This window comes from Anser anser (assembly GCF_964211835.1).
Source record: "Anser anser genome assembly, chromosome: 2".
Lineage (NCBI taxonomy): Eukaryota > Metazoa > Chordata > Aves > Anseriformes > Anatidae > Anser > Anser anser.
This window is the reverse complement of record NC_139721.1, coordinates 107,927,746-107,954,870: the sequence shown is the minus strand read 5'-3', so window position 1 is coordinate 107,954,870 and position 27,125 is coordinate 107,927,746. Positions and strand designations below refer to the sequence as shown.

The 27,125-nt window shown below is 41.9% G+C and overlaps 1 protein-coding gene across 3 annotated transcripts; it reads right to left on the bottom strand.

The window, feature by feature from the left end:
- Positions 1 to 95: 95 nt before the first annotated feature.
- On the bottom strand, positions 96 to 22,461 carry LOC310894371 (nuclear pore complex protein Nup153-like; the record flags this gene model as incomplete). 3 transcript variants are annotated; one of them, XM_083824364.1, is made up of 16 exons in its annotated part: positions 96 to 1,962; positions 3,501 to 3,622; positions 3,959 to 4,046; positions 4,285 to 4,377; positions 5,629 to 6,102; positions 7,221 to 7,347; positions 10,029 to 10,081; positions 10,678 to 10,836; positions 13,641 to 13,694; positions 13,795 to 13,833; positions 13,971 to 14,081; positions 15,631 to 15,753; positions 15,836 to 15,975; positions 17,178 to 17,426; positions 19,555 to 19,768; positions 22,237 to 22,461. In XM_083824364.1, 16 exons carry the CDS (start codon positions 22,459 to 22,461, stop codon positions 1,531 to 1,533), a joined length of 2,703 nt encoding a protein of 900 aa, XP_083680490.1. In that variant the 3' UTR covers positions 96 to 1,530. The 3 variants fall into 3 exon arrangements, with proteins under 3 accessions (XP_083680490.1, XP_083680492.1, XP_083680491.1); XM_083824365.1 differs by lacking the exon at positions 3,959 to 4,046 and having other exon boundaries at positions 1,903 to 1,962; XM_083824366.1 differs by lacking the exons at positions 3,501 to 3,622; positions 3,959 to 4,046 and having other exon boundaries at positions 1,795 to 1,961.
- Between the last annotated feature and the right edge of the window lie 4,664 nt (positions 22,462 to 27,125).

Here is a 27,125-nt window from a genome sequence, read left to right as displayed (position 1 = left end):
GAGCATTAACTTTTAAATTTGATTTGTCAAATCCCACAGAAATGTTCAAAACTACTCCGCAACTCCCCCCCCCCCGCCCCTGAAAAAAATAAAAGCCACCAAAAACCCACAAAGAAACAAACAAACAAACAAAAAAACCAGAGTGGAACTCAAAGCTTCCAAACAACACACAACTCTGTTCAGCACACAAGCTTCTGCTGCTGTTGACGACAGTGTAACCTCCATAAAGAGGCCTGACAGGTGCCTTTTAAAAAAAAGGTGCCTTTTAAGAGAGAAGCAGAAGATAACGCTTCTAATTCAAAACCGGAAAGACAAGAATGGGTCTTCCCTTCCACAGCACACGCAGAAAACTTTTATCCTAGTATTACTTGCATCGCTCTTCCTCTTGACAAGTGCAACGTAACCGTGCAATTCACTGCACCATGGTCACAGTAAACCCCTCATTTCCAAAATTCCTCCTTGCAATGGCAAGAGCCTCAGACAAAGATGCCGACTGACCGCTCAGAGGTTGGAAGTCCAAGAGAATCAACTCTGTCTGAAATCCATTATCTTACCTCATGAAATTTCAGTCTTACCGCACAGGATGATTACAAAAGCCCGGTCTAGCCCATCTTAATTTGTTTCTTCCACGATATATTTGCACAGGTGTTTTTCGATGTAATGGCATGTTAAATGACATTTAGAGTCAAAGTTAGAATTAGAATCGTATTTTAAAAACAATACAACCACGCTCAAAATCAATTACGGTCACACACAATGGGAAACAACCCAGTACTGCCCTGAAGAAGTTACCCAGCGGGTCACTCGCTTTCTTGAAGCCTACCACTGACCTTCATAGGCATCTCTCTGCTTTAGCTTAAGACTAGTTAAGACTACACTGTCTTGAAATCTGGCTTCACATCTCCCCTCAATTACATACAAACGGTGAGTAGAGGCATTTTGGACACATTCTGTAATTTTTTTTACTTATTTTTTGAAAGAGAAAAACGCAGTCATTTTTAACTCTTTCTATGGAGTTCTCATTTTCGCCAGTGAAAAATCACTATGTTGTTTTTAAATTAAGTCACCCACTTCAGCCATCTTCCCTCACCAGCTGCAAAGCCGGGGGTATCTGCATTGATCCAGCTCCGTACTAATACATTTCACAATCAGTTCAATTTATGCGACAGGCTGGAACCTGGGCTGAGACCTCTGAAGTGCCTGTAAACCAATCCTGCAGACAGCCGCTAACCCATCAACCGTACCTGGGAATCGTGTTGCTTAAAATATTCCATATATGCAACGTACTTTTATTCTGTACAAGATTCACAGAGGCTAGGATGGAAACAACAGGAAAAAAAGGACCATACCTGGTTTCTCAGACTGACAGGCTACACATTTGTTATCTTCCGTCTTATTTGGTACAAGGCATATTCCACAGTCCCAAGAGCCTTTCGCCTTCTTAAATTTGTCTCCAAAGCCCAGAGTGGCTGTTGTGTCAGTGCTGCTCGAGGAGGATGTCACTGTCACCGAGCTGTCTGTGACCACTGGTCATGTCAGAGCAGGCATTACTCCCGTTCCAGGTTTTGGTGTCTCACATGCTATACATTTTGTAGCTTCCGGTTTGTTTTGGACAAGACATGTATCGCAATCCCACGTTCCAGGTACTGTTTTGAATTTGTCTCCAAAGCCCAGCATCCCTGCTGGGGGCGCTGCTGGCTTTGAGGTGTCGCATTGACTTGAACTTACTGTCTGTTTCATACTCTCAACTGTTGAGGCTTTAGTAGCTTGACAAGTTACACATTTGTCCTTTATGTCTTTGTTTTGCAGAAAAGGGTCACATGTATCAGATTGCCAGTACGATGCTTGTTTAGAAGTCTCTTTACCTGCAGAAAAAGTTGTTATTGCAGGCCTAGTATAAACCACTGTGCTTGTCGTAGGTTGTGCAGACGTAGAAGAGCGTGTTTTCAACAATCCAAAGTCTAGGAAGCAAGAAAAAAAAGTCTTCCTGTTAGCGCAGCACCTCACTACATGTAACTAAGTGACTTTACTAGAGGGCAAAAATTTCAACTCAGGTGCCAATGGTTACAACTAGACATTCAGACCGAGCGCAACAGGAAGTCCCCAGAAATCTTATCGAAACGGATGAAATTTCATCTGCTGCACTGGGTCACAACAGAACATTTCGTTAAAGCTTCATTTAACTCTTTGTTTCCAAGCAAGCTTTAAATCAACATTTTCACTGGTCGATACAAGTACAAACAGACAGTAGCTGACTGAAATCTGACAGTCCAACGTGGAATGGAAATAATACAATTTGATTAAGACGCGATGCCCAATCGAATCAAATTTCTAAAGCTCCTCCTTCCGTAGCAGATGACTCAGATCTACTCCAGTAACTGTACAGAAGTTTGTACTCGGAGCAGCAATCCATACGGTATTTTCCCACAGATGCTGAATATTAATTAAATAATAAAAACTCAAGACAATTGAACAACTGTCTAATTTTCTATAATCTTTTTCAAAATGCATCGGACGCAGGACAACTCCTTATTTAAAAGGTGGCAATTTTAACAGAAAAGACAAGCTACTAATACAGAAAGACTAAAGGAAATGCATCTTAAACAGCAGCTCAAGTTGCTTGTAAATCTACCTTGAACATAGTTGTTTTGTGGTTTGTTTGTTGGGTTTTTTTTAGTCAAAACTGAAGTCTTTGAACAATGTGGGTTTAGATTCTGCTTCTTTTAAACCGATAAAGAAAGTGAATGTCACTTCACTCAGAGGTCTTCCCTTAAACAAAATGCACAATGTATTTTCTCTCACTTAGCTCTTTCCAGTAGAGAAATGTGCTGCCTTCTTAACAAGTATGTAAGTTAGAAGAAGACTTTTGGGAAAAGATCAAATTCAATAAAGCCCTTTTTCTTAAAAGATATCTTTTCCACAGACACACTTTATGAAACTGTTGAAAACAATTGCAATTGCTTAAAAACAAAATTCAGAAAAGGGTTTTTAACGTAAAACACTCCACTGCTGTTTGCAGTTTAAATTTTAATCCACAGGAGCCATTGTAAGCTAAGGCCCAAAGATTCGCAGCTTTCGCCATGTATTTGGAACTGAAGCTCTTTCCTGTTCTTTCTTCACCTGGGCTGAAGGTGGGACAGGAGTGTTGAGTTTTACAAACATTTCCTTTTCAATTCCACAAATTGTATTTACTTAAAATGAAACACCGATTATCTGGCTAATTCTCTTAGTACCTCATTTACAATTACATCCTAACACGTAAAGGAGATGCAACCCATCTGCTTTTCATCTTGCAGTTTTACTTCCAGCAACAAACACCACTTAGAATAGAAGGGGGCAGATGCACCCTAACAAACGCAGCGCTTAATGTAATGCTCTCCTACATTCATATTTATAGCAGATACTCTATTAACCATAAGTCGTGTGTTGGTTTTTTTTTTAATAAAAAATGCTAGCGTATTTTTTGCAGCATCTTTTTAAAAGGAGTTCATTATCTCTCCAGGATTTTTTAGAACGTCTAAGACGCTTCCTTCCTTTAATACGTGGGCAGTGGTGAAGGGACCACCAGCAAAATCTTTGACCTCCTCTTTCTGTGTGTTGATGTTGGTTGAGGTGGTGGTGTCTTTTGAAACAAAAGAAAACAAAAACAGCTTTCACAATGTGACCTAGTTAGAGCAGATTATACTCTTGTTAGAAACAAGAATTTCCAGCTTTCATGCTTCTCACATAAGAATCTTCACAAATTCTACTTACTTTGCAATGCTTTATGATTACAAGCAAAACAAAAAGCAACAAAACAGAAAAAAAATATAAAAGCAGATCTGTCACTGGTAAAATACTGCAGAAGTCCAACACTGCCTGGAATTGCTAGCATGCGCAGACAGGAGAGATTGAAGATTTAATAAAGAAAAAAAGAAAAATCAGCACTTCAGATCTGAAGTGCTAAAGTTTCAGTTACCTAGGGTAAGAAAGGGCGTCACTGGAGTACCACTGGGTCCAGAAAGTTCTGCCGATTTTACAACGGGAACACTAAATGTAAACCCAATCTGCTATGAACAAGAGAGGTTTTTCAGATTCTCAAGCCACAGGAACTTCAATCGAATGCACACACAAAACCAAATCTGAAAGCTGCTCTTCACATTTGTAGCACGCATGCTGAATGACAAATTATAAGCCAGAAGCCTACATACTTTTCTCCATCAAGGCAGATTCTGCTTTAGTGTTCTGCAACAGCCTACTAAATGCCTAAGAAAAAAAGTCAAGCTCCTTTATTATTTTACTTACAGAAGACGTAGGTAGCACTTCTGCCTCAGTAGATTTCACAACTGGAGATGAAAACGCGAACTCAGGACTGCTAACAGTACTTCTTGGTTGTATCTGTATTTTCAAAAGAATTAAAGGTTTATATTTAAGAGCAACAACTACCTGAATTCACTACCCAACAGAAGTCCCGCAGTGACGTCAAAAAACCTGATGTTTGAGTTATTTTGCAGATAAAAGTAATAATAAAACACAGGGAAGTTTCCAAGTGGGTATAGGACAATATCTTCAAAACCAAATTCCAGAAACTGAGAGGAAAAGCTGGAGATGCTACTTAGGTCTAAATGCACGGAAAAGCAAGCCAGGAAGCTGAAGAATGGCAAACTCAGCCCAATGATACTCCAAGAACTTCAGCAAACACCTCAACATGTTAAAGCAGCTGTCTACTTCAAACCGTACAAAAAATATTTCAAGTACTCTGGAACAGATTAATGTTTATTTTATTGCAATAATATGCCAATTATTGCACCCTAGGCTCATTCTATGTGAGGCTTATATGACCACGTTACCTCTAATTTAATAACTTAAATAAAGTTGTGGTTTAACCATTGCAGGCAACTAAGCACCACACAGCCACTCGCTCACTCCCTCCAAATGGAACAGGGAAAAGAACTGGAAGTAAAGAAGTAAAGTTGTTAAATTTGAGGTAGCATTAATGACTCATCGCATGTAATGGCTACCTGGAAAGACAAATGCCATAACCCTGTACATACTCCCCACTCCTTCCCCTTCTTTCCCCCAGCATTTATTGCTGAGCACGATGCTAAATGGTGTGGAATATCCCTTCGGTCCTCTGGGCTCCGCTGTCCTGGCTGAGTGCCCTCCCAGCCTCTTGTGCATCCCCGACCTCCTCGCTGGCAGGGCAGCGTGAGACACAGAAAAGGACTTGTCACTGTGTAAGCACTGCTCAGCAACAGCTAAAACACCAGTGCCTTACCAACACTGTTTTGCTCACAAATCTGCAACACAGCATCATCTAGCATCATCTACTACGAAGAAAATTAACTCTACCCCTGCCAAAACCACTATAAATAACGTGGCATAAAGTCCACACCCCCCTTCCCCCGCAGACTTCCACAGCATTTGAAGCAGTTATACAATCACGTTAAATGGGAGTTGGCAGGCTCTAAGACTGAGAGAAGCAGAATCAAAACATTTATGCCTTTTTCCCCAAACTGGCATACAACCCCAATTCATTCAGCTGCGTAGAAACTAATATTTGTTAGTTTCATGAGCACCACAGAAAAAGTCAACTCGCAATAAAGCAGTATACTCATTGTAAACATTATTTATAGCATAAAGATTTACCTTGCCCGCCGCCGTCGCTGCTGCATCTGCCATGCCTGCCGCCTCCGTTGAATTTGCCACGCTTGTCGTTGCCGCTGTTGACCTTGATATGTCCTTTGTCATCAGCAGATATGGCATGCCCGCCGCCATTATTGGACATGTCAAGCCTGAGGGCACTGTTGAACACGTTATGCCCGACGTCGCCGTTGTATATATCATGTCCTCCACCTCCTCCTCTGATAGATCTGTCAAGTCCTCCACCTCCGATGGATCTGTCATGCCCTCCACCTCTGATGGATCTGTCATGCCCTCCACCTCTGATGGATTTGCCATGCCCGTCGCAGCTGCTGGAGTTGCCGTGCTCATTGCTGCTGTTGAAACAGCGCTCGGTGACGCTGAGACAGCGCTACTACCAACGAAACTAGAATTGAACTGAGGCAGCGATGCAGCACTGATGGGTAGGGGTATGTTCGGTAGCACTGGTTCCTCCACTTCCTAAAGTTGCAAATTTTAATTTTTCTTATACAAGACATACTACTTTCTCACCCCATCGCACCCAATTTATTAACAAAATTAAATAGAACAAAAATCCATACAAATTAAGAGAAAGCAAGTTTCCAGAAGAAATCCCGATCTCCCCACCTCTGTCTACCACGTCATTTTAATTTATGGCAGGCCTGCTTCCACATTATACTCTATTCAACAGCTGTACAGCAAGAACACTGAAAGTTAACTCAGGCAGGGATGTAAGTTGGTACTACTGATATTCAGTGCATCCTGTAGCTTACATCTGTTTCACAGTTTTGATTTGAAAAGTTTATGGAACTGTTGATATTTGGACCATTATTTTATTTGCGTTACAGGAATAAACAACAGTGTTTACGATTTCTTTATATTGCATCATCCAGAAGTCCCATTTAATGATTTGAAACTTAAATTAACTTAAATACTTAATATTAACTTAATATTAATTAAATACTTAATGTTAACGTAAATACTTAAATTAACTTACAGGCAGCTTATATAACATCCAATAAAAGAAAAAATAATCTGAATATTCATGGTCATAGTTTTATGGAATAGATTTTTCCTATTAAAATGAGAAAAAAACTCTCTCACAATGAGTTTGGTGAGTATCAAAAACTGAGTCATCGTTAGCAGACATGCAGAATGCTCTCTTCTACTACTCTTTTTCACACTCTTGGCCTGTATCTTTCTGTATGACTTAAATATGAAACCAAAAATTAAGCTTTTTTTTTCTTTTTATACTTGGCACTCGTTTCAAGTATCATTCCTGTAGAAAAACTATACAAACCTTCACCAAAACATTACTTCTCTTCTTAGGACTCATTCATTCAACTGCTAACGAGAAATGTTATAGTTTGAAGAATCTCCAAGGTAAGAGAATTAAAAATTTCAAAATTACATAAGCAAAGTTCAGGTATTCAAACACAGGAAATCAATTGGAGCCTGCTCTGAAACCCACAAGAAAACAAAAACAATGCAAAAATAAAGCGGTATTGTTATAATTTACTATGATGCAATAAAACTGACACACTTAGCTAGTTACTTCAGTAAGCTCAGTGACAGCAATTAATTTAAGAGTCACTTACCTGTTCTTGTACAGCTCTTGATAAATAGTGTATTCCTCTTTCCCTTCTCATTTTGCCGCCTCCGCTACTCACTCCTGAAGACAGACCATTGGACGCAGCAGTACTGAATTTGTAGCTGGTCACATTGCTAGCACACGACAGTACAGAAGTTGGGGGAAACAAGGGAAAAAAAAATTACCAGCCAAATTTTTTTTTCAAGATATTAGAGCTGTTATTAGTCCTAGAATTGAAACCTGCTGATCAGAAAAAAACTAAAGCTGTCTCACAAGTTGCTAAACGCTGGTAAATACTTGATGTTCTAAATAGGAAAAACTTTATTAACAGCAGCAATGAAAAGGACATACATAAGTGCACCGTTCACATGGGAACAATGACTAAGCCAGAAGACCTGAAATAGAAGAGCTGATTTAGATTGTTATTTTCCAGTGCTTCCTTTAAATAGGACTGGTTCTCTGATTCTGCGATGCACATGTATCTTTTGCAGGGATGTAAAAGGACAGCTCACAAAAATACAGAAAGAGTGCACATATGCACACATACACATGGGAAACACTGCCAACAGCTCTGATAGAATAGGGACGCCTCAGACTTGTGTGGCAAGGTAATATGGCCTAAGCTTCAGAAGCAGCTCTGGCTTTCATGTGGCCATCAGCAGGAACAGCAGAGGTGTTTGGGTATGCCAACATTCCAGAAGTCTTTTCAGACATGAATACAGATCCCTTTTGTAAGGCATACAAAGGCATTTTTCTGGTACTTAAAAAAGCCTAGCTCAAAACCAGAAAGATATCCTAATCCAAGAGCAAATGGGGAAAAAATAACCCAAACCAGAAGTGAAATAGGGAATAACTCTAACAAAAGTACTATGGCAAGAAAATGAAGTATGCCTGGAAAAACTGTGACATCAAAGCTTATCTTGCAGCCAATCAGTCAGTCAGTACAAAAGTGCATTAGATCGCACTGGAAGACACCAGGTCAAACTCCCACAATACTGAGGAGGAGAACTGGTCTAAACTTGTCAAATACTTGACAACAGCCTGCTTAGCACTGTAACTGCATAGAGGAAGACAGATCCCTAAGGCATATGCTCAGACTTTTCTCTAATCCGAACTGTCAATCCATTAGAATTCTGAAAAAAGTCTTACATCAAAATAGATCTTCATTCAGACAACTATCGCTTGCCCATAACAGCCCATATTCCTCTTTCTGTTAACACCTGTGAGCTTCAAGGGGGCAAAGACAGTTGTCAGCCTTCAAGCAAGTCTAATCTACAATTGGACTCAGGTTTAAAATATATACACACACACACACACACATAGATATATAGCATTGGTGGGCCAGAGATTTACTGAGTATTCCAACTCAACTGTCCAAAGGGACTCTTGCCAGCAGATCAGTGTGGTGCTCCTGCTCCAGAACATGGCACCCAACAGAGACCAGCATCACAAAAAACACTACCACCACTACCTACTCTACAAACAAAAGGTAGGGCACTGCAATAAACTTTGTGAACGAAATCAAAAGCAGTATGAGTTTGCTGTATCTCCTTCCTAAATGGAGAAGTAGAAAGGAGTTCTAACAAAGACAATTTAGAACAGTTTGAAAAAAACATAATTAAAACCCAGCACCTGATTGCACCTGTACCAGAACCTTAAAGCCAGTCGCTTCCACCCCTAAAAAGGTGGTTGTTGTGAAGTCCAACTTTTAGATGCCAAAACAAAGTGTTGAGTTCTTTCTGCAAGCCAAAGAATGCCCATGGTCACCTAAGAATTGCTTGGCAGATGAGCATAGAGTCAACAAAATTCCCTGCTACTGTTCTTTGAAAAGAGCAATCCCCTAAAAACCGAGTGCAAAGTCCCTTAACTCAAGCATTATTACCCAAAACACCATTTGCCCAGAAGGAAAAGCCATCAATATTATCTGGAGGATAACTCATTTGACCTAAACCAAGAAAGCAGTGTAACACAAAGCAGTCTCCTCAAGAAGAAATTCAATTAATTCTGCTGGATTTTTTTTATTTTAGAGATGAGTTAGCATTTGGCCTCAAATGATTCTAAAGAACACATGGTCTTCATGTGAACTCAAAGCAGACAATTAACTTCATCATGAAAGGAGTATTAAAAAAAAGAATAATAAATCATAAACCTTCCTCCATGTTTTTGCTTAAAAAATAAAGAAAAAAACACATCAATAAACATCCTCCTGAACTGTAACTCACTTCCCCTACTTCACCTTCTAAAGAATGCTTCAGAAAGAATCATCCCATTAGGACAGAGCTTTCAAACTGCAAGCAATTAAATAGCTAAAACTAATAGCTTTTCCCCTAGGGAACATTAGGAGGGACAAATTATTTTGTTATAAGTAAACTGAGTTATAAACCATGAAATATCTGTCAAAGCAAAATTTGTAACGCTACAGATTTAGTTAAACTACAAAATGAGCCATATTTCCTGTAGAAGGAAAAAATTAGGCCTTCAATAGCAAAGATCCTTTCTGTGGATACAGCATTATAACGTGCCTCGTTTCCCATCTTCATATCCTACTCAGAAGATAAACTTGGGATAAAAAGTGGTGTATCAGTAGTTTTATTCTTGCTCATCTTCCTTCCTTTCATAAAAACAACAATTTTCTCAAAGTTATATTGATCTTCAAACACAATCCAGACTTTGCAGCTGCCTCAAAATACAAAATTTTCATTGGATTTCCCATTCCTTTTACTGAGAACTGTCACCACCTTTCAGGTGCAGACCGTACTGAAAAAGGAGATTTCTTTCTTCCTTCAAGTAAGTTTTAAATTAATAGATGTCATACCTTTCAGATGGTTCTGCTCGCTGTTCTGCAGGCAAAGTCTTCTCTCTCATCCCCTGCAAGTTAAGTTTAGTTCAAGGGTTAGCTGAATATGTACAGAATACACAAAGTACCAACAACCACTTCATGTGGTTTTTTGTGGTTTTTATTTTATTTATTTATTTTTAATTTTATAGCACTGAATACACCTCACCTACTTAACGTTGTTCCCTAATTCAGCATTGTGGGTACAGTTCAGTTAAATTTTGGGGCTAAAGTAAGCATCACTGCTTCACTCAGCATTGAGGACAAACTGATAGAACACTAAATCAAATTTGTCAAATCCTCCAACAAAGAAAGTAATTACTTTAAACAAAATGACAAAAATTGTGTGTGGGGGGGGGAGAGTTTTCATCAAAACTTGTGTTTACCAACCCCGTAAAAGGGACATACTTTTCTGTTTTCTATCATTTATCAACAAGAAAAAAAAAAAACCTCTACCCCCCTAAAAACTAAGCAGTTGCTGCTATTTCACAATGGTTCCCACTGCCTTAAAGCTCGCCTCAAACAGACTATCAGTACTTTTTGCAAAGATAGGATAACAATTGGTTTGAGAAACATTCCAAGACTGGAAAAAAAAAACAGGCACATAAGGACTCAAAAATGTACTCACTTGGAACTTTGTGTCTACTCTCTGGCAAATTTTGCTGGACTGAGTAGTTGAAGTCGGTGATGGTTCAGAATACCGCGTATAACGCATCGGTTGACGGTTTACCGTTGGTGTCACAAGTCTCTTAACAGGTGGAGGCTGGAATTCATTCTGGGATTCCAGCTTTGAAAGGGAAACAGCAATCAATTTATCCTTACGTCCACCCAAATTAATTCCAATATTTATTGATGAAAACAAATTACAGAACTATAAACCTCCCCCCATCGGTCTTGGCACTCAGTGAACGCAATTTGAAAATTCTAAAGACCGTTCAACTTGTAGAGGGAAATCACCAGAAAACCAGTAACGAAATCCATAAAGCTATATATAAGTAGCCAAAGTCTGACTGAATTCCATTTCAAAATTTGGCAGTTAGCTTCATAGACAAAATAATTCATGCTACCATAATTAAAATAACCCATGTTCCTAGAATATGCTCCTATCTTTTCCTCTGCCCACACTGTGATTTTTTTTTTTAGTAGCTTAATTCATTAATTTAACATTCGAAGTGTTAAGCAACTAATTATACAGGCTTCTGGGCTTCACATTCCCTACATTTTCCCCCTTCAAAGTTACACAAATAATAGAACACACTCAAAAAAAAAACAACTTGTCAGTCTTACAATAATCTCATTCATTAAAATATGATCCAATGCTTTACATGTGCATTAGATGCACTTCAAGTAGTGGGTTTGACTTCCCTTTTCAAAGCGTTTTCACAGACCAGAGTTAATTTTTAACACAGACCACTGCGTGTTCTGCAAAACTGACTTAACTGAACTGTCAGACAGAAAACAAACCCTAAAGGCTACAAGATTTACCGATGGCTCCGCCTGCGGTCTTAAGGATCAGAAAATACAGTCTTAGGAAGCATGCTATTGTTCAAATCAATACCAACAGGAAATTTTTGTTTACGCTGCAGTTTTAATTTCACAGTATCTCCCAGCTCTTAGTAATAGGATTCACACTCTCTCTAAAGTATACAAAAATGCGTCTTTCTAAAAAATATTACATTCAGTTTGAAACCTTGAATAAGACATGTTTTATGTAAGTTCACAAATCTACTTCGAGTGAACGACGGTTCATTGCTGGTTTTAAAGGTAAAAAAGAAAAATATTAATTCCCCCAGTTAGGCATTTAATACACCAAGAGCTATTCTGCCTGGTACAGTTCTTTGAAATAAGAAAAATACCACATCACTGCTACCCACTGCAGAAGTTTAGCCCGAGTGCACAAGTGTTCCGTCAACCGCATGTTCACTTTAGCAGGAAAACACACGATCGTCTCCTCAGCAAATAATTGCTTCTCATCGCGGGCTACCCTTCTCCCGCCACCATTATGAATTCTAGTATTATGAATAGACAATCTATCTCCTTTCACCCACTGACAGCTGCGTGCAACATTCATTTAGTGGCTGACAATTTCAGGCTCTCTGTTGCAAATCTGGCAGATCTTTCTTAATGCCTTATCACAGGTGTATTGCTATAATATAACTGAGAATTCACACCAGATTTGGTTTTAGTTATTTGGATAATATTTATGATATACTTCACTTCTCCATGCCCTTGTAATTTGGCAGATGGTGAAAAGATGGTCCAGGAAATCTGAGATGTTTGTAAACTCTGAAGTGATTGTAAACTTAATTATACATCCATCCAATCAAGGAATTAGCACAGAAACTTCTTGAGACACTGTCCCTTTGCTCATTAGAACAGAAGATGAAAAGTTTGCACATCTTGTTATTTCCTTCAGTCACCTGATCTTCAAGTGGTCATTTAAGGGTTTTGCAATTTAATAAGCCCAAGGATACCCCTAACTAAAGTCGTCAAAAAAAGATGACTAGTTTTCATTTTTTAAAGAAAATGAAAGGAAATCATGCTTTACCACAGCATTATCACCAGTTCTGTGCTACCTCCAAATAGGAATTTAGGAGCGTTAAGATTTATAGCGTCGGAAAAGAAAAAGAAAAAAAAAAACCTCTACCCCCCTAAAAACTAAGCAGTTGCTGCTACATTCATTTTAGAACTTTACCAAATGGAGATTGTGCTGGCTAAACAATACAGAGATTGAAAGAGTTAAAAGCAATAAGCAACCAGTATTACTGTCCACTTTGATTTCCAGCCTAAGAAGCCCATACACTTAACAAGTGGTCATTTGTACACTCAGACTGATACTGGAAACACAGATGTTTTCGCAGAAAGAGATGCCCATTTAATTTTATGGAAAATTTATCAGACTCCAACGATGGTTCATCGCTGGTTTTAAAGGTAAAAATGAAAAATATTAATTCCCCCAGTTAGGCATTTAATACACCAAGAGCTATTGTGCCTGGTACAGTTTTGCAATTTAATGATACCCCTAACTAAAGTCATCAAAAAAAGTTGACTAGTTTTCATTTTTTAAACAAAATGAAAGGAAATCATGCTTTACCACAGCATTCTCACCAGTTCTGTGCTACCTCCAAATAGGAATTTAGGAGCGTAAGATTTATAGCGTCGGAAATTAACAATTTTCCTCCTCTTTACTTTGAATGGTGATAAAAAGCACAAAAACTAGTTTTCTGTGCCTGAATGAACACGGAAGTCTGTACAAAGTCTATATGACCACTCAATCAGTATTTTTCTATTTGTGATCATTTCTTCAAGAGAAAACTTGCCTCAACAGGAATTTTAATATGCAGCTTCACCCCAAGTTGGGGGACAAGATAAAACGACTTGGTGTGTTCTAGAGTTGTTGCTCTCAACTTACAAAGATAACATAATTCTTAACCTGAGTAATCTTCACAACCCATCATCTACTGTGGATACATGCCAATATTAACTTGATTTGATGTCTATGTTGTCACTGAGGTTTGAGAAAATTTTTCTGATAGTGATAAAGCATTGAAAAAGTTATCTACCTCAGCTTAAGACATTATTGGTTCTTACCTTTCTTCGTTTGGACTGGAAGTCAGTAATATCCGGTTTATCTATGTCCGGAGGCTAAGGGAAAAAACAAAGCATAAATATTAGAGGGCATTTTTTTTTTCCTGAGAGAGAGGGTTCCCTGCAACAAAAATGTGGGGGTTCATGGTCAACTTACAGAACACAGCGGCAAAACAGATGCCATTCTTTTAGCATCCTGTTGAAAAAACAGCGCAATACATTAAACCGGCCACAACGTAAGGAAGAATAGTTTTATCTTTATCCTTTGATGGCACATTTACTAAGTTTTATAAACACATGAAGCAAAAACAGATTAAAAGAAGTGCTATTTACCAACAAAGGGCTTGACAGCTTCTCCATTGCCTCCAAGATGCGCCGTGCTGAGGTACTTAACGTAGCGCGGGACCGCACAGTTTCTTGTCTAGCTTTCGCTCTCCTTTGTGCCTGAAAAATTAGCATTTTAAGTGTTACAATGGTCAATTCTCAGCTAAGGAGGCATGTATTTTATGTCCCAAGGCTACACTGATGATACAATCAATATATTCTGATGACAGAGAAACATGCAGTCACTGGGAGTTCAAGCCATAAAGAAGAGAATACATTCGGAGTTTAATGAAGTTTACCTTGGGCCTCAGTGCATCTTGCACGTGCTTGTTGCACGAGCAATAAAAGAACTCCGTACTTGTAAAAGGTCAAGACGGATGATGCTAGGACTGCTAAGGCCTCCGAAGCAGTAATCAGGGAAACAGAACTCAAGAAAAGGCTTGTGGTACAGAAAGCATTTTCAGTAACAACACAGACCTCAGAGTTTCACGATGGTCTAAGTGTACCATCTTAAAATCAGTGTATACAATCATAACCAGGAACTAGTTTTACTTCTCTCTTGCTTCCTCCCTTCCCCCAAGATTAAAGTTGGCTGCAAATCTTTGTCTTAAAAGATAAAGATCTGATTTAAACTGTAATAGATCTAAACATTACACTGAAAAAGTAAACTGTTTATTTGCACCACCCAACTTCAAATATCAGTCAAAAACTTCCTTTGGTGTGACTTTTTTTCTTCCCAGGTTAAACCCCTCAAATAACCACACTGTGCTTATCACACGATGATATCACAGCACTTGACCTGGCACTGGGCACTGCTGAAAACACAATGGCTCTCTATGCTCTTTGCACCATCCATTCAGGTATTTATATACACCAATAAGATCCCCCCGAACCTCCTCTCCTCCATGCTAAACAGGCCCAGCAGTCCCTGCCTCTACTCAGAGGAGAGGTGCTCCCAGTCCCTTGATCATCTTGGTGGCCCTTCGCTGGACTCTCTAGTACCTTGCTGTCATTCACAGCAAGCAGCAAGAAGCAAGCTACTCTCTCCTTTAAAAGCCTAGTATTTTGGTTCCTCTTTTTACCGTAATGCAGTAATATTGTAAAAAACAAAAATAGCCGACCAAAGAGGGTTCCCAGCTTTGCACCACAAGGTTTCAAGGTTTCCCGTAAGTGAGGTACTTGTACTGCCCTTTTTCCGTTGCACAAATGGACTGTCAGAACAGAGCCAGCAAACCCGCGTTTTCATTTTCTTAAAATTCCTTTTGATTTATCGATAAAAGTCACTTTCATTTAAATACATTCCTACCAAACCTGACTTGACTTTCCTTTTCGATTCAGCTCTAGCTAATCAGAGTTGTCAGCAGTTTTTATTTGCTATTTCCAAGAACTCTTGGGGGCAAATAACTCTCTCCAAGAACTATATGAATCGTTCAAAACAGAAAGCATGTTACTGCTTATCTTGGGACTGCATTTAGTCCTGCATGCCTCTATGTACCAGAAGAACAAAGGATCAGCAAAGTTGATTTTAGATATTTTCAAAGACTGCAGGTTTATACAACATATCCATAGCATGAATGTAGGCATGCTTGGAAAAGAAGATCCACAGATAAATATTAGCCAGGTTTGACTACTACATTTGACTACTAATACTACACTACTTTTGTCATACCCGATAAGGTTCCGTTCTTTGCTGCCTTGATCTTACAGCTGCACCACCATAGGCCGTCTTTCCGGGGTAAAACGGAGAAAACCCAAGCTGGTTTTGCTTAAAAACAGATGTGCTTCCACGTGCCTACGGAAACACAGTACGATAGGTGGATAGAAAAACAGGTACACATTCAAACTGATTAAAAGAAATACTGTGCAGTACTTACAGGACACAGTCCTCCAAAAGCAGATAAACCGAATGCAGGTTTCTTAGAGCTAGCTGCAGAATGCTGCGAGAGGGAATGAGTTCTTTCAGCTCCTGCGGGCCAGAGCAGTGATGATGAAGTATTTTTTAAAACTGCAACATCTGCCAAAATGACGTATGCTAGATGTAAATGCCTCTCGTACGTACAGAACTTTAACAATAAAGATCACACTAATTCAAGTTCTTCAATACAGAAAAATAAGCATGACTTCAGCTTCCTTAAATAGATCAACTTCACGTACAGACTGAAAACCAAGTATCACCTACAAACTTGAAAACTGTTCACAGAGCTGCAAGTAGTTTTCAGCAATCTTACCAAGTTAATACTGTGCTTCCAATGCAGATATTTTTTTCCTTCAGGCTAAGATAAAAGAGGACCGCATAAACATCAGTGCATTTGTACGGACAAAGCTTTTTTCTGTGTTGGTAAAAGGCTGGAGGCCAGCACAGATCATAATCGCACAGGTTTTAAACCTGGAAGATTCCCCAAAGGCTGCTCTAAGAGTTAACGATCTTCTGCCCATGTATGTTTTACGAAGACACACCAGAAAGTTCTAGTGCACTCAGGTTATATTGCTAAAGCCCAGCAACTCTACTCTCAGCTGTACAAAAGTTCTCTGGAAAACCTGCTGAGCACACGTCAGTCCCTGTCTATATGGGGGACTAGAAAAAGCTGCAAACCTGCTGTTCGCCCTTTCAGCGAGAAGACCTACGTACCAACCTACATCGACACGATGCTTATTTTTTATTTTAAAATGGTGTGCTTTCCTCAATGAATTTGGCAAAAGACATGAAAGTATTGACAGCTGAAGCCTTCTACCAAGAAAGGTCAAAAAACAGCCTATAGCTTATGTCAGAGTAGTTTCTTTATCTTCTCTTGCTGAAACACAGGAAAACATCTCGTGTTCCTATTTGTCACCTGCACTTATTCACATTTAACCAGCTGTCTGTTAGATATTCTGAGCCACTCTTCCTTCTAGACAATCAGCCTAGTTGTCAAGCTACGGCAAGTCAGCCTGATTTCCTACCGTCCCAGTTCAAAATTTACATATAACCTAGCTGAATGTGTACATTTCAGCATTGACTCTTTCTAACATCAGGGTATCATAAACGTATTCCAAAGCACGCTTCTATTAAAAAGGTGATAGGATTATATACTTCTAAAACACTAAAAATTCAATTTAATTCTCGCATCCAAAGTTGACATTCACCTATTTTATTTACTAAGGTGATGTGGAATATTAAAGAACGCAAGGTACTTCACATTAAAAAACAAGTCAATTAAACAGAGAACACAAAATCACCTTCATCAGATGCTCTAGAGGAGGAATCACTGGTTGTTGGGATGTTATCATCGTCTTGTTGAGAGGTAGAATCTTCTATTTCTTTTATGAAGGACAGCCTAGGACTGCCAATGCCAAATATAGAAGATGTCGAGGGCTGACAAGGTGGGACAGGAGAATCCAGCATGGTGTAACTCAGACGGCTCCGATGAAGAGAGGGCCTTGTTAACACAACTGGGAAGTTCAGTGCTGATCTACTTGTGGATGGTTCTAGACAAGAACAGGGAGATAATTAGCTTTGCTATAGACAAGCTCACAGAAGCCAAAACCTGTTTCCTATCGACAGCCATGCTATTGCCAAGTTCTAAGGCAAAAAGAGAGAAGCCAAATTTAACTTCTTCCTCACCCAGATAGGGTTGCATCTAACTGTCTGGCTACAACAACAACACTGCTTGCGATACACAGTATTAATGTTGCATCCAGAAGTAGTTAACTATGAGGTTTTACAACACCACATTCTGACCCCGTGCTCAAATGCTCTAACGCTGACTTGGCCGTTCACTAAATCAAACATATATACTCCTTCTCCCATGTACAGCTTGCAATAAGCTTTACAAAATTTGAGATTACACGGTAAATTACAGATAACACTGCAGCTTCCATAATATTGGAACAAAGGTTATATTAATCTGAATACACAACATGAAAATGAACGTTTGCAGTACTTTTTTCCCAAGTTCTTCCATATCAGCTCACGTTAGAGGCAAAACATCATCTCCTACCCATTAACTATTGGGATTTTGACCCAAGGGACAAGGATGTTGACCCAAGTAACCAGATGAGCATTTTTCCCTCTTGAAGCAAAGGGTCTGCAAACAATGCCAGTGGCCTGGAATAGGTGGCCTTGAAGTCTATCTTGCTAAATGAATGGAACTATTCATGGGTATTTTGCCTGATGAAAGCCTACTGTCTCTCCCAGGAATCTGGGCAATTCAAATGACTTTGAGCCACTATCCTCTTGATACTTGAACTGAAGCTTAAACTAGTTAGTTCAATCTTCATAACCACTGCAGTACCACTAATTAGCTCTCCAAACCATGAGCAGATTTTTAGGACAGCACCGTTTGAGATACAGAAAGGTATTCAGGCGGAAGGCCACCCAATATAGGCTCCAGCACACTGATACCTCAGAACTGAAGAAACACATTGGTTTCAAAATGTAGTAATAATTAAAAAAAAAAATCTTATTCTTAAGCATAGTAAGCGACACCCACGGACAGCAACATAAGCTGCAAAAGGTTCCAGGGTGTCCACCTGCTTCTGATCTCCTGGAGTTAGCAAGCTTGCAGTGCAGCTGTTCTTACTGAAAGCTCCTTTCACGCAGTTACATAGGAAAGCCAACATGTGTTCCTCAGTCACGAAGACCTTCTCTATTCTTTTCTCCAAACTCATTCCCAAGCTACAGCTACACAGAAAGCCATCAATCTCCTTGTTTACAATTAGATGAGATTGGAGGCAAAGATATTTCCTCCTTATTTTTTGATTCTGCCAACAACAGAAGCAACTGACTTTCCACATTATCTATGGTTACCTACGCACGCTCAGACAAAACTTCTTTACTTATTAAAAGCTGACTTCCCCAAAACAGCTAATTTAAGAGAAACTCAAATAAGAATAGATGCAAATTTATACAACAGGACTACAGGAACAGTGAGAGGCACTGGATATAAGACAAATTAATCTTTCATGAGGTAAAGGACTTGCAAACCTCGTTGCCAACGGTCAAATACCTTTTCAAAGACACCCCCTCCCCCCGCGTAGACCTTAAAGTTATTGAATATTTTAAGGATAATAATCTCATAAACCACGTCCGTGCACAAGTTCCCCAGTTCACCATCAAGTTAACGAGGAACTTTACTAAATTGATCAAAGCCCAAAACAAAAAAAAACAAAACAAAACAAACAAAGTCGGGACACGAGACGGAATTTTCCTCTGCCATTCTAGCATCTAGTCTTTTGTTTCGAAGACTGCAAAACAAATTAATTTTTTTAATTGCCTTAGGCAATTAGACAGATTTTCATTCCATATCTTTTAAAAGATGGAAAATGCAACCCAGCACACTTGCAAATGACTGATTTTCAGCATTTAGCACCTGGCTAATAGAGTACCTAAAGTTAACTGATGCCTTCCAAGAGCATAAGATGTATGCTTCGTAACTGTGTATACAGTTTAAAGCTAAGACGGTTTCACAAACAGTTGTTTCGACTTTTTTGATTGTTTGTTTTTTTTTCATTCTGTCAAAACCCTCATTCCAATTTCCTTTTGAAATTCAGATTCAAAACTAGAAATCTGTGAATAAATACAGATGGCCAGAATTCCAAATGATTTTTCACATACCTCGTCTACTAATTCCTGCTGGTTCAGGCGTGAATCTCTCATCGATTATGGTATCTTCATCTGAATAATCGTGGTGATAGTTTACTGGAGTCTCCTCCTGGTTTGCAGATTCATTTCTGTCTACACACTCCTCCTCACGCTTATTGAAATACTTCTGCAGCCACGCCGGTACAATATTTTTCACCGTTTCTGTCATTCTGCTAATTATTCCCTGCTTGAAAGAAAAAACACTTGTTTAATTACAGAAACACAGTCAACAGCATATGCTGGGATACCACCTTCCACGGACCTTGAAGACAGATATTATACAGCAAATATTCAGAAGACGACGACGAGGTTGATCCCTGGCATAGGATCGCTACACTTCTGGTAAACCTAAAATTCACCTAAGATTGATTTACAACTACCTATCACTTTCTGCACTTCCAAGTGACCTTGGCAAGGTTCAAAGTTCTGAAACCTCTGCCAAAATTCACCAGCAGGTCGTCAATCTGCAAGGCTATCAGGAAACTCTACGCCTGAACAGCTCCTGACCTACAGACTTGTTCCAGGACTCTTCCTCTTCGCACCCTCACGTGAAAACCAACTAAACCAGAAGTTCAGCAATTATCTACTGCGACAGTCAGGACCATACTACCCATTAAAATCAGTGAATCTAAATATTTTCAATTTTAGTAATGCTGAATTGCAGTGACTATACGCACAAAAAACAGTTCTGCTCTCAACAGTCAGGCTAACCCAGAAGATGTCCTGGAAGAAACACAGCTATAGCTATAGCACCAGCACCTCCTCTTGCAAGAGCCTTCTAAAGCTGTTGCTGTATTTTGTAGAAGACTGACTCTGCGGCATACATCGGGTACGATCGGAGAATTCCCACCTGACCGAAAGCCCCAGGAACTACGGTTAAATAAAAGATACATTAATATAAATGAATATAATTAATAATAAAAATTAATAATAAAAATTAATATCCAGAAAGCTGACAATCATTAGCTAGGCATCCTGCTAATCATCCCTCCTGCAGGCAGGGGGAAAAAAAAAAAAGTAAATTAGATCCAGGACTAGTTCCCAGGAACTTTGAAGCTGCTAACTATACTGTCTACAGTGCCCAGGCACCTTCAGAGCTTAATGGTAAGAGACAGAGGGTTTGGTGGGCTGTAATTACGATCACAAGCACACAAAACACATCTATTTAAGTATTTCTAAGAATCGACTTATCGACTAAAGTTGTAGGGGGAAGGATGAGAAAAACAGCGGGGTAGGGATCAGAACCAGAGGTATAACCTCACAAAATCGCATCGGTCGCTTTCGTGCCTCCCCAACTGCATCACTGAGAGACAATTAACATTAAGCCACAGAACCTTCTGCAGAGTGGACATGATATTGAAAATAAACTGGAATTAATTGACAAATGCTCTAAGCAAGCTATCTGCTCAAAGCTCGTCCTTTTACGTTATGAACATTTGCACGATTCGTCTGGTTACAAAGCTAACTGCTATAATAAATGCACACATGTAACACCTATCAGTTTGTCTATTTATCAAATCATTAAAATTCTTCCCCGATAAGTTACTGTTAATTTGATCTGCGCTGGATGTGCAGCAGCCATTCTCTGTGCAGAATCCCCCAGATATCCCCACGCACGTGTTTGCTCTGGCACACTCTTTAAATAAACCTACTGGAAAACGCAGAGATAACAGACAATGGAAAAGTTAGAAAACCATCTCCACTGATTATTTTTAATCCACGTGTAAGGTTTATCAGTTAGCTACACGGTGTCGGCACACGCAAGCTATGGCACTTTCAACATTAATGCACTGTTCAAGCCAGAGGTTTCAACGGTTGCTCTGTAAGCGTGGGGAATGTTTGCATTGCCCTTCCAGGCCAGCTTTAGATGGACAAGATTGATTGTCAATATATGGTATAAGGGACTTGGCATTTCTGCAAGTGATAAAAACCTAATTGAGCAGCTATCCATGCGTAGCGCTCCCTTGGTTTTGCATATGATAATCAATCCCCTCAGCTACGTTGCTCATTTCATAGCGGAGAGGTTTTGGCTGAACAAACATGTGCAGAGGGCATCTCCAGAGCATCTCTCTGGGCGTCCTGACATTTCTTAGCAAAGAGCTGCTGGGAGGGATCTCGGCGCGTCCCCCCTCCAGCACGGGGATTTTCACACCCCGAATTGACGGACCGCTTTCACCGTCAACCTGCTGTACCCTACAGCACAAACGAGAAGCAAAGCCTGGCAGGTAACGTTCAGAGAATTGATGATGGGCTGAGGAGGGGTGCAGGGAGCGGGGAAAGCCCTGGGGGTGGCACTGGGGGTCCTGAGGGCAGCGGGCTGGGGGTGAAGGGGAGGGGGAGGAGGGGGGTAATGGGCTGGGTAGAGGGGTAAGGGGGTAAGTAAGGGGCTGAGGGGATAACTGAGGGGGTTAGGAAGGGGCTGAGGGGGTAACTAAGGGGGTAACTAAACGGTTGAGGGGGTAACTAAGGGGGTAACTAAGCCGTTGAGAGGGTAACTAAGGGGGTAACTAAGCGGTCGAGGGGGTAACTAAGGGGGTAAGGAGGTGGGTAGGGGGTAACTAAGGGGATAAAGGGGCGGGTAAGGTAAGGGGGTAAGTAAGGGGGTAACTGGTGGGCTGAGGGGGAAGGGCCCGCCGTGGGGGGGCCGCTCCTCACCCGCTTGCTCCTGGCACAGGGGGGCTTCGCGGCGCCCAAACGGTGGCGCCGCCTCTTCACCTTGCCGCCGGCCGCTCCTCCTCCTCCTCCTCCTCCTCCTCCTGCTCCTCCTCCTCCTGATCGGGCTCCTGGGCTGCCGCCCGGCGCCCCGCCGCCACCGGCCCTGCCACCGCCGGCCATGCCGCTGCCGGTCGCGCCGCTACCGGTCGCGCCGCCCGAGGCCATACCGCCCCCCCCCCGCGTTCGGTGCCGTCACGGGGCCCCCCCGCCCCCCGCCGCCACGCGCCGCGGGGCCTGCCCTGCCCCTCGTGGGAATAAAAATGTTGTTTTTGCAGAGTTACGTTGTTTAAAGGTAAGGAATGGGGTATTGAGGTGTGCTTGCAGCGATAAGAACGCTTAGCAGGCGACCTTGTAAAATGCAGACAACCAGACTCCGTAGAACAATTCGGGGAAAATCACGGTGTTGAGTCAAGTCAGGTAAGTGAAGAAACATTACCGCTTCAACCAGTAAAAAAGTCAAAAGAAATTCGAAATTTAACAGGCCGGCAACTGAAGGCCATGCATTGTCTGGGAAGCATCAGACAGATTGTGAGCCTGGATCACCCCCTCAGTGGGGAAACAGGGGAGGGTCCCGTCATCAAAAAGTATATAAACTGGGTTTTGGAACCAGCAGGGGCGCTCCTGCTCGTGGGACGCCCGCCACTGCGATCGCGAATAAATTCCTGCTTCGCTGAGCTCCTCGCCTGAGCCCAAGTTCTTGGCTACGGAGTGTTTCTCACAATTTGGGGGCTCGTCCGGGAGCCAGTCGCCTACTGGGGAGCCCCACCGCCGCAGCAGCAGGAAGGCATGCCCCGCTGATTTCAGCGGTCCTGTGCATCGACGGCGGCGGTTCTGCGGAGAGCTGACAGAGGGCCCGAGACTGATGAAAGAGGCAGGATCCGTGAAGGAGTGGGGAAGGGAAGAAGGCAGGCACTCCGGCTTTGAGAATTGATCCGGTAACTCTGTGCACAGACCAAGGTAAGAAATAGGAAGTATTGCCTTGGGGGTCGGGTGAGACTCTGTGTGCCGTGGGATTGAGACGTACTTTTGTACGGAGCGAGTGTGGAGTCCTGATCCGCGGTTCCGCAGCTCCGCGAGGGGCGCGGCCGGAGACGGACGAAGCGTGAGCTAAGGGAGAGAAAGGAAGAGTCTCGGGAAATGCGGTGTATGGTAAGCCCTTGCACGGGGAAGTGCTTGGCAATACACCAGGGAAATTTGGTGTGCGGTAGTCCTCGCACGGACGGGACGCCCGCCACTGCGATCGCGAATAAATTCCTGCTTCGCTGAGCTCCTCGCCTGAGCCCAAGTTCTTGGCTACGGAGTGTTTCTCACACCCTCCCCCTCCCTCCCTCGCGCGCCCCCTCCCCTCACGGGAACGCGCGCCCCCCCCTCCCGCTGCCGCTCCCGTTCCTCGCCCCGCCCCGGTCCCGTCCCGGTCCCGCCGCCCTCCCGCTCCCGCCCTCAGGACCCGGCCGCCATAATGAACCCCGGCCCGGCCACCGTAAGCACGGGGCTAGGAGTCACCTCCAGAGCCTCCCCGCGCCGTGGCGCCGACCGCTGGTGTGCCGCAGCACCGCGCCGGGCGTGGGACGGCGCCCCGAGCCCACAGTGCTCGTCAGAAAAGCCCCGCACCGACAACCGATACCCCCGCACCGACAACCGATACCCCCGCACCGACAACCAACAGCCCCCACGCCGACAACCAACGCACAAGCAGTGTTTTAGGCCGGATTCGTGGCCCCGTTGGTCCGGGAAGCAGTCGTCACGCTAAATTCTACCCCACGGCAGGGGAACGATGGGCATCGTGACAGATCGCCGCCCCAGAAAATAAACACATAAATAAATAATAAAAACGATAACGGGACGTGAATCGTGCCCTTAATAACAGACATTGGGCAGTGAAATCACCGACTTCTGCAACAATACGTGCTCAGGGAACTGACTAAAACCCCTCCTGCATTGGCCATGTAATAGCTAGGCAAACATCACATAATGCTTCCCTCCCTCATGTACACCAAACCTATTAAGGCAACCATAGTAGTGTGATAACGTGATTTTTCTCCTCCAGATCAGCGTCAAAGGCAGCTACGCTAGGTTTGCTCATAAGTTCAAACGCTGCTTTATTTATTTATTTGAATTCCATTTTTCTTATTTAGAAGGATTTCCATAGGGTGACAGGCCTTTAATGACACTCACGACTCAGAAACATTTGCCGATGCAGTCAAACGGTGTCTATTAACGCGAGGCACTGAAGTTAATTGGTATTAAAAATGAGCCAAAACGAAAGGCAAGTATCTGCGTGTCCAGCAGAATGACAGCGATCATCACCATTTGATCAACCTTCCCTGTGAGTTCTGTCTGCAAGTTACTTTGAGGTAGCGCTAGAAAGAAGCGGTTGGTCCGGAGCATCCCTGCAAAAAGAAACATCCACGGCTTAAGTACCATTTACTCTTTTGGTATCCTTTTAAGTACTTTTTACCCGTTTCGGACTCCTGCCTTTTCCCGGCTCACTGATGACAGCATTAGTAGCCCCTCAAGCTACTGTCCTACAGCCTTTCCCATCAGTGAAGAGATAGGAAAAACCCCACTACTTCTTGGAAAAGAAAACCAGCAGGTTTTTGAATAAAAGCACTCTCTGTTGCAGCTAGGTACAACGAAAAGAGTTTATGAAATCATTACGGGACATTCTTGTAGAAAACTTCCTCAAGCTTGGAAGAAAAAAAAACATTTCAGCTAAGTAAAACAGAAAATAACTGGAAGAAGTGAAGTATGGCGGTATTGGAAAAGTTGCTTCAAAGACTTGTTTAATTAAAAAGAAGGAAGAAAGCAAGTTCCTACTGCAATCCCATCTTTGTCAAACTGATGGCGGGCACCAGTACGATGTGTTCAGCTAACACAGGCTGGAAGTTGTAACTGCAGCTGTGAAGTTTACCCAGTAAAAAGACTCCGCAAAGCATTCTAGCAGTTCCGATGCAATCACTGCTTCCTGAATTTGTGACTCATGGTTAACACGGCAGTACAGGAAGAAGTCTGGCATTCACTGTGCTCTTACGGTAAAGAATCTGCACTGCCGCACACCATCCCAAGCCAGGTATGCGCTCCTAACAGGAAAGGACGATAGGCTGATAAGTCTCAGCAGAGGGAAAAAGACATCAGAGAACTACTTTATAACAGCAGCACACGGGCTGCAACCAACGTTCTCTTCCTCTCATCATTTTCATTTCTGTGGACTCCAAGAGAATACACTCCCAACATTTTTCAGCTCTGGAGAACAAACAGCCCAACCAATCTCATTCACTGAACTACAAAACTGGTATTTTCACTATCTAGTCCGGAAAAGGAGGCGCACGTCTCTAACGTACAGTGTAGAGACCTTGTTAATAGGCAAAGTCTGCATAAAATAGGTGGCCACAGCCTGATTTTCTGACGTTCAGGGCCTTGGGTCACACACCACCACAGTATCAGACTTAATGAAGTCACCAATCTATGTGGGCCCCTCGTTACACAGGTCACATGTTATGGACCAACCTCTCAAAGGCCAAAAAACCGCACTGATACTGCCGGGCCAACACATATCTGTAGCATCCCATTTCTGGGTGACAACACAATGAATGTTTCCACAAAGTACTCGATGCAACCTAACTACTGTGTTTGGTGATGCAAAGCAAGCCGTGTCAAAGCAGCGTAGCACCCAGGCACATTCCTGGAAGATGTTTTGCTGCTCACGTTGAAGAAAATAGATAAAAAAATCCTGTGCAGTTTGCACTTCTGAGCTCAAGTACCACAGCTATGCACTCCAATTGAAGTGGCATCAAACCTTGTAAGGTTTTGAAGCTTCAGCACTGCCATCCAAATTCAAGGAGGCTGCATCTATTATCTTGAATTTGCCCCAGCTCAGTCCCCTGAAACAATTCCATAGACACGTACAAGCAACCCTTTTCCCACCCAGATTCTTTGCTTCATCTATTCCACCTCTACCTTGTGTCATATTCTTATTAATCTGCCCCTCAAAAGACTCCCTGGCTCACACAAAGAAGCAACCCAACAAATCCCTGTTCCCAGCCACGTTGCTTTCATGCTTTGGGAAGAGTTAACTGCAACAGCTCTAACTGTGATGCCACCTCACCCCCTCCACCTATGTGAGGTTCTTTGCCTTCTGTCTCCTCCTACGTGTACACCTGCACTAGAACCAGGAAGAATGTGCTTCCTACAATACTCCAAGAGCCTCTTCTGTTTCAGGATGTCATCATTTCAATTCAGGACTGAAAGTATTCCTAGCAAAAACCCAACAGCTAATAGCTAACAGAAGCAGTTGCTGGTGATCAGCTACAAGTAACCTGGAAGTACTGAGGAGTCACAAAAGAGAATTTGCATTACATTTAAGAACAGCATGCAGCTTAGGACCACTGCTTTCACTGACTACACTAAGCCATAAAAAAGAATTGGATTCTTACCTGCCATCACAGCAATTATGGTTTATGTTGCCCCCAAAACACACACGGCAGTACCAGAACTGTGTCAACTAGCTTTAACAGCTTCCCCAGCTATTAAGTACAGTAATTTCTGCTTCCTTTTTTTTCTTGGAGGAATATTCTTTTGTTTCCAGCCTCACTTACTTACTATACACACTGTTAATTAGCAACTATTTCTCCATATTCATAGGGTTATGGAGTCCCTATGACTGGAAAAGACTCTGTACCCTTCAAGATAAGAACAGCATAAAGGCAGCAACTCGCAAGACTGCTCTAGCTTAAAGCAAAGCTTTCCTCATTGCTCTCATCTCCTTTGACTTGAGTACTGTCATCCTTCTACCAGAGCTTTAAAACTTCATTACCGTGAATGAAGGAAGA